The 13,028-nt window shown below is 38.9% G+C and overlaps 1 protein-coding gene across 1 annotated transcript in view; it reads left to right on the top strand.

Moving 5' to 3' along the window:
- Positions 1–13,028, top strand: part of lcor (ligand dependent nuclear receptor corepressor) — a 143,511-nt gene that overhangs the window by 95,844 nt on the left and 34,639 nt on the right. Inside the window, exon 5 of the mRNA XM_051946208.1 lies at positions 6,623–7,096. Coding sequence (XP_051802168.1) covers positions 6,623–7,096 — 474 coding nt within the window. The remainder of the gene's footprint in view (positions 1–6,622; positions 7,097–13,028) is intronic.

Below are 13,028 nucleotides of genomic sequence, written 5' to 3'. Positions count from 1 at the left end.
GCATCCATAAGAATAGACTGAGCTTTCCTTTAAACTCGTGTATTAAAAATGTTCTTCAAGACTGTTACAAACACACCCCAGCTACTTTAAAGGGTACATTTACTATCCTCCCTAGGGAGTTTTGTTGCTAAGGTTACCATACCAGCATATGATGGAAAAGGAAATGATTGACTGGATAAAGGAGCAGTAGAAGAGCTTCATCAGGGTCCTATAACCCTGGAACTTGGCAAGGCTTTCTCACACAGAATAAATGTTGCTGACGTTTTCTAACCAGCAATTCACTATTTATGTCAAACTTAAGTTTATTGTCAGTTACAGTACCAGATACTTACACACTAGCTATGCAAACAAAAAAAGTCGACACCTGGATTAACTAAGCAAATAGATAAGAGCCTTCCATTGGATAATTACTGCAGTGATGAATATGTTTCAGCTGCAACAACTTATTTAACCCTAGCTGATGCAGTGAGGAGCTTCTCATTTTCTTAAACAACCATGTTGGAAGACATTTATCCTGTGGTCATGGAAAGGATGTTAATCTGATTCAGAAGGGTCAAATTATTGACTTGTGTCAAGCAAAGAAACAACAGAGATTTCTGAAACTACAAAAAATCAGATTAAAAACCATCCAATGCATTAATAAAACCTGAAAGATAGTGGTGAACCATCATCATTGAGGAACAAAGTGGTCGGAACAAACTCTTAGATGATCGTATGAAATCAACAGTAAGAACTCACGGCTATGTTTAATAGTGAAAGTAAGAGCATTTCCATATAGACAATGTGAAGGAAACTCAAAGGATTGGGACTAAACAGCTGTAGCTCTAAGAAAACCACTGATCAATGAGGCTAATCAGAAAAAAAAGGCTTCAGTTTGCTAGATAGGCATAAAGATTGGACTCTGGAGCAATGAAAGAAGGTCATGTGGTCTGATGAGTCCAGATTTACCCTTTTCCAAAGTGATGGGGGCATCAGGGTAAGAAGGGGTAGATGAAGTGATGCACTCATCATGGTTAGTGCCTACCAGCCTGTGGGGTTAGGGTTATGATCTGGGGTTGGTCAAATTCACCAACGTTATGTTCCCAAAGAATGAGGTCAGCTGACTACCTGAATATACTGAATGACCATGTCTTTACATCAGTGGAGGTTTTCTTCTCTGATGACATGGGCATGTTCCAAGATGACGATGCCAGGATTCATGGGGCTCACATTGAGAATGAGTGGATCAGGGAGCATGAGACGTCATTTTCACACATGGATTGTCCTCCACAGAGTCCAGACCTCAGCCCCCACTGAGAATCTTTAGGATGTTCTGGAGAAGACTTTGTCCAACTCTCCCATCATCAGTATAAGATCTTGGTAGAAAATTAATGCAACTCTGGACAGAAATAAATGCTGTGACATTGCAGAAGCTTATTGAAATGATGCCACAGCCAATGTATGCCATACTCAATGCTAAAGGCAGTCCAACGAAATATTAGAGTCTGCGACTTATATTTGCTGTATAATTAGATACGAGTTCCACTGGCCTCATCATGGAGCGCACTGCACTGTGGAGCTGGAGGGGGGGACTGTCTAAAATCAGTGCAGATCTCCTTTGTTTTAGTAACGTTGATCTGAAGGAAAGCTTCTTCGCACCATAATATACATATCAATCATGCACAAAGACATAAGAACACACTAACGTCATGCCTTAGGAAGCTTCCTCTCTGAGAGTGGATGACATATTTCATAAACTGCTCAAGGAAACTCCCCCCCCCCCCCCCCCCCCCCCCCCACACACACACACACACACACACCTTTTCCCAAAAATAAAAAAACAAACGCACAGCTGCCAAATTACTCTGCTTTGTTGCAGCAAAGCGAGACCTTTGTGTGTCTCCTCATGGGCCTGTAGTGTTACACAACCACCATTTCCTAGCAAAAACAGCGCATATTGTCACTGCCGGCTGGGATTTCCCCGGGAGAAATCCCAAAGTGGCACCCTGCACCTGTCAACACGGAGCCGCATAATTAGGTCACATTTTCAGCTAACTACCGCGCTTCCCGGATTTTCTTAGCGTTGAAGGTTTGTTCGGTTGTGGCTAGGTGGGGAAAATGCCACACACTGTGTCTACATGCTAGAATAACTCGGAGAAAGTTCAGATATGCCATGTCAACAAGATCATATCAGTAGCTGGGATTACACGGTGCGATGTTCAGACGCTCAGAAGTCAAAAAACATTAAAAGAGGATTAGGCGACATCACAACAACACCTACATACGGGGCTGTGGTGCAGGTTTACAGCAGCCTGAGGCTCACAGAGTCACACTGATGATAGAGAATATCAGAGCTGAAAAAGAAAAGCTTATCTGTTCTGGTCCCACACAGGGTTCGTTGTACGTGTACATGACTGCAAGGCAGGTTTGACATTTTTATCTTCCAAAAAGTGCAAAATATATTGTTGTTCAGTAATCGTGTTCCTAAACACTCTTAAAACAAACTGTTACCAGTGTCATCTTGTTATTGAATATCATGATTTCATTCTGTCAGTGATCAAAGGAGCTGCCATCTTTAGAACACCTCATAGAACAGACAGCAACGCTTTTCTTCTTTTATGAGTCTGGTTTTTACTCATGTCTGACATTTTGTGTTCATTGTTACGGTGCTTTAAATCCTCTAATTTGTTTTGGTAGCATCTAATAGCATCTAATAAAAATGATCACAAACACGTATCTATGAGACAGGCAGTGAAGTCTACGATAGATCCTAGAACTGAAAACAAGGCATTTTTATTTGTGTAGCACATTTCATACACAGGAGTAGCTCAATGTGCTTTATATAGAAACAGCTAAAAAAAGGAATTAAAACAATTTACAATAAAATAAAACCTGATTATGAAAACAATAGAAACAAAAAAAACCTAGAAAGTATGAATGCAGCAAAAAGAATGATTTGCATTAAAATGATTACCAGAACAAACATCCTTCCATCCATTATCTATACACCGCTTAGTCCTCATTAGGGTCATAGGGGGCTTAGGGTGAAGGGAGAGGACATCCTGGACAGGTCACCAGTCTATGACAGAGCTACACATAGAGACAAACATTCACACCTACAGACAATTTAGGATCACCTATTAACCTCAGCATGTTTTTGGATGCTGCAGGGAGAACATGCAAACTCCATGCAGAAAGATCCCAAGAAGTTCAGGACGGAAACCGGGCATCTTCTAGCAGCAAGACAACAGTGCTAACCACCAAGCTACTGAGCAGCCCACAGAACAAACAGTGCAGATAAAGAGTGAAATATCAGTGATTTAAAAAAGCTCACCTGCCCTACATGTAAAATAGCACACTGCAGTGTCGATACGTAATGAATCAGTCAGTCCAAAGACAAAAGAAATGAGAGACAATTTTGTTACAATTGTAAATATCAATCAAAATTATGAATACTTTGTGTTTCCAACTTCTTTAGACTACTTAATACCATCTTAACCCTTGTGTTGTCCTTACCAAAAAATGTTGTTGCCTTGTCTGAAAAAAGTCCAAAAATTCAGAAAAAATGTCCCCAAATTTAAAAAAAAAAAAAAATCCTGAAAAGTTTCCCTCAAAAGTTTTTTGTTTTAAAATAAAAAATCCCCAAATTTGACAGTGAAATTCACTGGATTTTGGTAGATTTTTTCTGAATATTCTTAAACATTTTTTATTTGTTTTTTCCACCAAAAAATGTTGAAAATGTGGAAGTTTTCACTGTGAAAAAAAAAAAAAAAAAAATATATATATATATATAAAAATATATATATATTAAATATATATATATATATATATATATATATATATATACCCGAAGGACATATTTCATATGTCCTTCGGGTCAATTTGACCCGAAGGACAACAGGAGGTTAAATGTTTAATCTTGACATATTGTGCTGTTAGCTGGACAAAATCAGCAGTTTGAAGACATAGCCTGGGACTTCTGGTAAACCTTTTTCACATTTTAGATTTTTTAAAGACTAAACAATTACCCTAAACACAAAATGAATTGATAATAAAGATAACTGTGAGCTGCAGCCTCGAAATCACCAAAAATCTCTTGTATTTCAGAAAATATTTAGTTTTTAGTAGCAGCATTTGACCCTCAAGCATTGTATTATAATGTACCACACTGTACTGTACTGTAGGATGTTCTCATATCCTTTTGTATCATACTACATATTTTGGCTATGTACAACATCTTACTAAATCTAAAATGCTGCTTCATGTGCTATTAAACAATATGTACACTGCAAAAAATAACCTTTTCAACTTGCAACAAGTACCAGCAGGGAACAAAACAGATGTCCTAACCAAAGTTTCTCTTATCCCCTGCTGTGAAAAACAAACCCATAACAAACACTGGTCATTGATCTCATTGGTTAGTACATCCTGTACATACAGCCACAATGACAACACTCATTTGTTATTCATGCATTAATCTGGCAGTGGCCCAGATAAGTCGGCTGTACTTATCTCTTTAGAACCTGTGGCTATATTATTTGGATACTTTCATTGCACGTCACCGAGGCAAGCCCTAAATCCTTCAAACAATACTTTAGCCTAAAAAATGTAATCGTAAAGCTGTGCTGAAATAGTCCAAAACCACATACTTTCTGCCTTCTACGGTGTCCCGTATGTGTCTCTTAATCCAGCATTTTGAACAAGGTCAGAGCACCAGAATATAGAATATACAGCAGCTATGCGCCGCTCTTATCTGCTTCCTCGCCTTTCTGCTGTTCTAAACTCTGCACCATTTCTTCCTCTGTTTTTTTTTTCTCACTAGTTCAAAGTAGTTTCTCAGTTTTGTCAACTAATTTGCACCAGTTCTGATGGTTTCATGACCTGGTTTCTTTTTTCATTATGCTTTGTGCTTCGACTAAAGGAGGAATAGCGGCTGCATAGAAACTGTGTGAAAACATCCTGAAAACACTGGTGAGCTAAGACCTTTAGACCGAGCTAGGTCTAGAGACTGAAATTATATTAATTTGCACTATTTTTTCTCCTTGCTGACTTGCCTTCTCTGAATTCCACTTGTTTATTCCTTTTTTCTTCCGTGTTGAACATATTTTTGCTTTTTTTAGAGAAGTGAGCGCTTTCATCATATAAATTATTAGTATTCGGACAGTTATTTGGAAACGGGGTATTAGTCTGTACAAGTCACAGGCATGTGGTTACGAAATAGCTGCAAGCAGCAGTGAAGGGGTCAAGCAGTTCAGCAGGGCCCTGTCGCCATGGCAACCTGATCTGATCATGTTAAAATCATGGCTGAGCACCAACAACAACATGTATGTCAACTGAGTAAAGACTGCATGTGAGTAATACATGAGGCCATGTTTACGTTTTATTAAAGAAACCTGCAGCTGAGCAGGTTTCTTTAATATTTAACAGTGTTTAGAACCACTGCAAACCCCATCAAATGCATCAAAGCCGACACATAAATGCGCTCATCGTGATGAGCCGCTGGGTTCTGCTTTGGAAAATTAAAAATCCCTGATAGCTGCTGTGAGATTTAGTCTGAGGATGATGAGAGTCAGGTTTGATTAAGATCAGAAAAAATGTCTTTGTTTATTCTTTTCCTTCAAAAAATGACATGGTGAAAACTGATACCACACGGCACTTTCATCTCAGCTTGATCCAGAGAATACAGCAGCATCTCTTTCTCCAACTTTGACCCGCTGGTGCAGCTGGAGGTGAAACGTGGAGAAAAGAACCAGGAGGCTCAGTGTGTTAACCCTCCTGTTGTCCTCATTTATGGGCACCAAAAAAATATTGTTTTCTCGTCTGAAAATTTTTTTTTAAATTCTGCAAAAAAATTCGCCAAATTTCTGAAAATTTGCAAAACCTTCAGGAAGAAAATTCCAATCATTTCTGAAAAAATCACTTAAAAGGTTTACTTTAAAAAATCACCGAAATTTGGCAAAAAAAATTCTTGTAAAAAGTTTTAAAAAATAAGTAAAAATCTTCCCAAAAAATCCTAAAAATATCTAAAATGAGTACATATATATCAGTAAACTTCTAATATTTTCTTTAAGAACATTCACATAAAAATCAACCAAAATCCAGCGAATTTCGCTGGATTTTGGTTGATTTTTATGGGAAGGTTCTTAAAGAAACATTTTGAACATTTCTTTTTTGTTCAAAGATTTCCCAAAAATGTTCAAAGTTTCATTTTGAAAATATGTTTCTTTCTCACATTTTCAAACTTTAAAACGGGTCAATTTTTTTGCCGGCAAGGCTTAACTTTCCCCCTTTAGTTCTAGGGGATGTCTATATTCAAGTGAACACAATGATGTAAACTCATTTTGAGCAGTATAGGAAAGAAAAACATAAGAATCCTGGGAATCTGACGGAAAGGCCACGTCCCCGGCTGAAGAACGGCAGCAGTAATCTGCTGTAGACGCCGATATCATGGTGCTTTCAGAATGGTCAATAGGCTGGATTAAGCGCCGCTTCTGGGCGATTATTGGATTATTTCAGCATAGCATCAGGATTACATTTTCAGGATGATATAGGATAAATAAGCTGCTGAACATGCCAACAACGGAACAAATTCCTGGAGTACGGGTTACTGATATGTTTGCTCCTCTGTTTTGTTTCCCTCTAGACCTCCCAAGTTTCTCAGACCCTCACATTCCTCTAGTGGCTCGTGAGATCATGCAGCGAATGATCCGCCAGTTCGCTGCCGAATATACCTCAAAAACTACTCAGGACGACCCGCCCCTGCCCAACGGCACCATGAAGGACCAAAGCCTGCCAAGAGCGGTGTCTCTGGCCCCGGCCCCAAACTCCCCTCCAGGGCCCCTGCCTGCGCCAAGCTCCCCTCCATCGTCTGCCTCCTCCTCTCCATCCCCAACCCCGGGGCTCGGCTTCAGCCCCACCTCCGCTGCTGCCGCCTCAGCACCCCTCTGCACCCAGAGCAGCAACGGTACGGGAGCCGGTAATGGTGGAGGAGGAGGAGGCACAGCTGCTGCCTCTGCACAGAATCCTGTCCTCAGCAAGCTTCTCATGGCCGACCAGGACGGCCCGCTGGACCTCACCGTTAAAAAGAACCAGGCTGATCCAGAGCCCAGCCAGCAGGGTGAGAGCGGCATCACACACACACACACACACACGCACACACACACACACACACACACACACACACACACACACACACACACACACACACACACACACACACACACACTCACGGTTCATCACAGGCAAAATGCTGCTGGAGTCAAACTTTTGAAACAGTGGAGAAAACTTCCTGATGAATATGGAATCATAGCACTGAATGATAAATCCTCCTAAAGTATAATGCAGGAGTGTCAAACATGCGGCCCGTGGGCCAAAACCGGCCCTCCAGAGGGTCCAATCGAGTCCGAGTGACAACTTTGTAAAATGTAAGAATTACAGAGAAAACATTAACTGCAAATTGCAAATTTGTTAAACTATAAATTTAAAATAATTTCTAGACCATGACAAGTTGTTTTGATCATAAGGTAAAATAATAGATTATTCCGTGTTCTTTTGTCGTTTTGTGTCTCGTTTCTGTAATATTTTGTCTTGTTTTTTGTCTTTTTTATATGAATTTGTCCTTTTGTTTCTCGTTTTTGTCATTTTCTGTTTCCTTTTCTCACCTGTGTTTTTGTCCTATTCTTGTCACTTTGTGTTTTGCTTTATTTGTAGTTTTTTTGCCTCGATTGTGTCATTTGTCCATTTTTTTGTCATTAACTTTTTTTTAATCAATTTTTTTGTTCTGTTTCGTGTCATTTGTCTCATTTTTTGTCATTTTGGTTCTTGCTTTGCCATTTTGTGTCTCATTTTTGCCGCTTCGTGTTTCATTTTTGTAATATTGTGTCTTGTTTTTGTTGTTTTTTTGTCTTGTCTGACTTTTGTCGTTTTGATCATAAGTAGCATCATTCACTTCCAGATACCTGTGACTAAATGTTGTGTGTCTTTGTAGACACTCTGTGATTTGTCTAATATTGGACTATCACTGGTCAAGTTTAGCTTTTATTTTGAACTTCGGCTAAACTTCTAACCTTCACACAGTCATTACTCTAAAGCAGAGGTGTCAAACATGCGACCCACGGGCCAAAACCGTTCAACCAGAGGATCCAATCCAGCCCAAGCGACGACTTTGTAAAAGTATAAAAATTACAGAAAAGACATTAACTGCCATTTTTCAATAAATGTAACTGCTATTTTAAATTTGCCCACTGCACTGCCACAACTTTTCTGTTTTTTTTATGCTTGAACTTTATACATTTACAAGGCAGGGGGACAATTTAATGTTCTTCCTGTACAGGCTGTCAGGATTACTACACAGATGTGGAAATGAATGTACGGTAAATTTAAAATAATTTCTAGATGTTGACATGTTGTTTTAATCATAAAGTAAAATACCATAGGGGATTTTTTTTAAAAGATCACATTCAACATTACAAAAGTAACTTTCTGCAAAAAAAAAAATCATTGTAAAAATGTATCTTAAAAAAGCATTTCCTGTTTCAGGGACAGAGGTTTTCCACAAATACTGACCAAACTGTCAAAAATGAGGTCATCCTTCACATTGTGATTTCATTGGCAACAGAGATTCTTCCTCATCTGCACCACAGAAAACCTACAGAGTAGATTAGTCTGATTCTAAAACTGTGTCTGCATTTACAACCCCATCAGCATTCCAGATGTGGACAAAATACTGCAGCACTTAACCTTTGTGACTGAATGTTTTGTGTCTTTGTGGATAAACTGTGATCTGTAGGTTCCATCCATCCATCCATTCTCTATACACCGCTTTATCCTCACTAGGGTCACGGGGGGTGCTGGAGCCTATCCCAGCTGAATCGGGTGAAGACAGGGGACACCCTGGACAGGTCGCTAGTCTGTCACAGGGCTACATATACAGACACACAATCACACTCACATTCACACCTACGGGCAATTTAGAATAGTCAATTAACCTCAGCATATTTTTGGACTGTGGGAGGAAGCCAGAGTACCCGGAGAAAACCCACATATGCACAGGGAGAACATGGAAACTCCATGCAGAAAGATCTCGGGCCCACCCCGGGATTCGAACCGGGATCTTCTTGCTGCAAGGCGAAAGTGCTAACCACTACTCCACTGTGCAGCCCTGATCTGTAGGTTGTAATGTGTAAATGATAAACTGAGGCATAATGTTGTTGAAATAGCACTTATTTTTCTGAAGAAATTTCAGGTTGTTCATTAAATGTGAACATTTTTAGAATGTACTTTTTTTGTCCTAAAACAAAGGGAACATTTCTGAGTTGTAGTTATTTATAGGTTATTATGCTCTGTTTTACTGGTCGGCCCACTTGAGGTAAAGCTGTGTTGTATGTGGCTCCTGAGCTAGAGTGAGTTTAACACCTCTGCTCTGAAGTGACTGAATGATGTCATGGCTCTGTCTTTTCATGCCCACAGACATTCTGAGAGTGTGAAAGACAAAGGGAGGCAACATGAAACCTCAACACCTTATTTCTGATAGTCTGAAACACTGTTGTCTATGTTCCAGTGAATGCAACTAGCAGATGACGTAGTGTTCACTTGTTGTCATGGAAATGTCCTTATTTTTTTTTTAAAAACTTTTTTTTCAATGAAGATAACATTAAATTAATCAGAAATACAGTCTAGACATTATTAATGTGGTAAATGACTATTCAAGCTAGAAACAGCTGATTTTTAATGGAATATCTCCATAGAGGTACAGAGGAACATTTCCAGCAACCATTACTCCTGTCTTCTAATGCTACATTGTGTTAGCTAATGGTGCTGAAAGGCTGATTGATGATTAGAAAACCCTTGTAGAATTGTAGAATTATGTTAGCACATGAATAAAAGTGTGAGTTTTCATGGAAAACATGAAATTGTCTGAGTGACCCCAAACTTTTGAACGGTAGTGTATATATAAGATGAGAAAAATTTCATTTTTGTCCACCATGACTTTTTATTGAGCTTCACACATCTGTTCATTTCCACTACACTGACTCAGATATCTCACAGTTTTCTAACGAACAGATCACCGTAAAGCTGTCATCTCCAGGACTGAGCCTGTGCAGCAGCTCTGAAATGTAACTCTGGGCTCAATACCCGTTTAATCAAACCAAACCAGCAGGGGGTCTACATTTATGATCACCAAACAGGATGCAGGGTTGAAGCCACAGCTCAACCCTCAACCACAGTGTGACCGCTGGCCCACTTTAATACCAGCTTTTTGGAATCTGCTTACAGTAAGCCTCCTTAATTTTAACAAAAAAGATGTACCGTATTTCCCGCACCATAAGGCGCATCGGATTGTAAGACGCTGTCTTCATTATGTGGTTTATTTCTGTACTTAAGCCATATATAAGGCCCACCGTATTATTGGGCGCATGCTAAAACAAGGAAACGGAAGCAAAACAGTGAGTTTGGTTGAACTTTATTCTACTACGTATTTAAAAGTACACACATTATTTTTTGATCAATCTTTTGTCACAAATCCATCAAAGTCCTCGTATTCTGTATCAGTCTCGTTGCTGGGTGGCTGTTCAGCAATGATGCCGGCTTTCGCGAAAGCTCGGACAATAGTCAGTACTGTATGTAGCTTTAGGTAATGTTCTCTAATAGGTTTATCTCTGCCAGTGTGTGTAGTGTACGTATTACGTCTCTATGTCGGCGGGAAATGGTCCGACAGTCAGATTTTGGAACTGCACACATAAGATGCACCGGGTTAAAAGGCGCACCGTCGATTTTTGAGAAAATTAAGTGCGCCTTATAGGCATTTACATCCACCTCATGCTCACACATTCTCTCTCTCTCTCTCTCTCCTCTCTCTCTCTCTCTCTCTCTCTCTCTCTCTCTCTCTCTCTCTCTCTCTCTCTCTCTCTCTCTCTCTCTCTCTCTCTCTCTCTCTCTCTCTCCCTCACACACACACACACACACACACACACACACACACACACAGGAACACATTTTAGTGGAATTCTGTTTCAAATTAACCTTAAAGCTGGATAATATACACAGAACTGCACTTGTTTAAATTAACCAGTAGATGTAATTTCAGTGGGGAAAAAGCACACATTCTTTTTGCTTCACTAATCAATGTTTTGCCAGAGCCATGTGGTTACTGATCATCATCCCGAGCTCTTAGCAGCAAGGATAATTCTACAAAGCAGACAGAGATGACGGGTTTGTTTAGTTTAAAGCAGAGGTGTCAGACTCATTTTAGTTCAGGGGCCACATTCAGCCCAATTTGATCTCTAGTGACCAGTAAAATCACAGCATAATAACCTATAATTGACCACAACTCCAATTTTTTCCTTTGTTTTAGTACAAAAAATGTTCACATTTAAGGAATTATCTTTCAAAAAAATATCATGAACAACCTGAAATTTCTTAGGAAAAATAAGTTCAATTTCAACAACATTATGCCTCAGTTTATCATTTACTCATTACAACCTACAGATCACAGTGTCTACAATGACACAAAATACTTAGTCACAGATATCTGGAACTGAATGATATGGTATTTTACTTTATGATCAAAGCAACATAAGTCAGACAAAAAAGAACAAAAACAAAACTAAACATGACAAAAACGGGACACAAAGTGACAAAAAAAATGGACAAATGACAAAAACGAGACAAAAAACAACAAATAAACTGAAATACAAAAGATAAAAACAAGGCAAAAAAACATAAGTAAGACAAAAAGGAAGCACAAAATGAAAAAAATGAGAAACGAGATGACAAAAACATGAGACAAATGACAAAAGTCAGCCAAAAAACAACAAAACAAGAAAAAAATTACAAAAACAAGACACAAAGGGACAAAAAAATGGACAAACAACACAAGCGGGACAAAAAAAACAGCGAATAAAGCAAAACACAAAATGACAAAAAGAAGACAAAAAACACAAAATGACAAAAACATGAGATAAACGATAAAAGTCAGACGATGAGACACAAAAGACAAAAAGAACAATGAGCAATCTAGTATTTTACTTCATGATCAAAACAACCTGTCATGATCTAGAAATTATGTTTAAATTTATAGTTTTGCAAGCTTACAATTAGCAAGTAATGTCTTCTCTGTAATATTTACACTTGATGAAGCTGTCTCGCCTGATAGGACCCTCTGGAGGGCTGGTTTTGGCCCACAGGCCGCATGTTTGACAGCCCTGGTTTAATAAAGGAGCTCACATTTTGAATCCTGTAAAACAAATCGGTCTGCTTCTGCTGTGCTCTGATTACAAGAAAACAGCCGAGAAACACAATTGAACTGAAAATATAGATAGAGGTAGTTTGGTTTTTTTAAACATTTTTTTGGCAGGTTTAGTGTTTTTTTTGTGTGTGTTTGTTTTTTGCATTTTTTAAGTGCCACATGTGTCACGGCTGCAGTAAGCAGCACGTTTTCCAGTGATATACTGCAGTCTGAGTATGCAGCATTATGGAGTATTCCGGCGTCTGTCTGTGCACATATATTACAGCCAACACAATAACTCAACTTGACCTGACTGACTGCTCCAATGATACTGTGCAAATATGAGTTGCGGGTCATGATTTGATTAGAACTGAGGGCATGCTGCTGCATAAATATGCATGTTGATGAGGGAACATTTTTTAGTACATTTATGCAGGGAGCTCGTATTACCGGCTCCAGTGTATTCTGTGAAAACAAAGCGCGCTAACGTAGATGTGGATGATAATTAAAATGTCAATTAGCTCGGAGAAGGACCTCATTAGTGGAACCTGTTGTGTGTAATTGATCGTGGTTGTTATTTCTGGGCATTTTGTGACTTGGCTACGTTTTGTGTCAGAACTGAAATGCATACATATGGGCTGGAAAAGTATCTCATATTCATATTTTTTTGCATATTTCCCCACTTTAATGTTTAAAATTGTCAAACAAATGTAAATATTAGACAAAGATAACTCAAGTAAACTCAAAATGCAGTTTTTAAATGATGATTTTACTCATTAAGGGAAAAAAAACATTCAACACTACCTGGCCCTGTGTAAAAAAA

This window comes from Acanthochromis polyacanthus, chromosome 3 (genome assembly GCF_021347895.1).
Source record: "Acanthochromis polyacanthus isolate Apoly-LR-REF ecotype Palm Island chromosome 3, KAUST_Apoly_ChrSc, whole genome shotgun sequence".
Classification (NCBI taxonomy): Eukaryota; Metazoa; Chordata; class Actinopteri; family Pomacentridae; genus Acanthochromis; species Acanthochromis polyacanthus.
The sequence above is the reverse complement of the archived record's forward strand: the minus strand, read 5'-3'. Positions and strand labels throughout refer to the sequence as shown.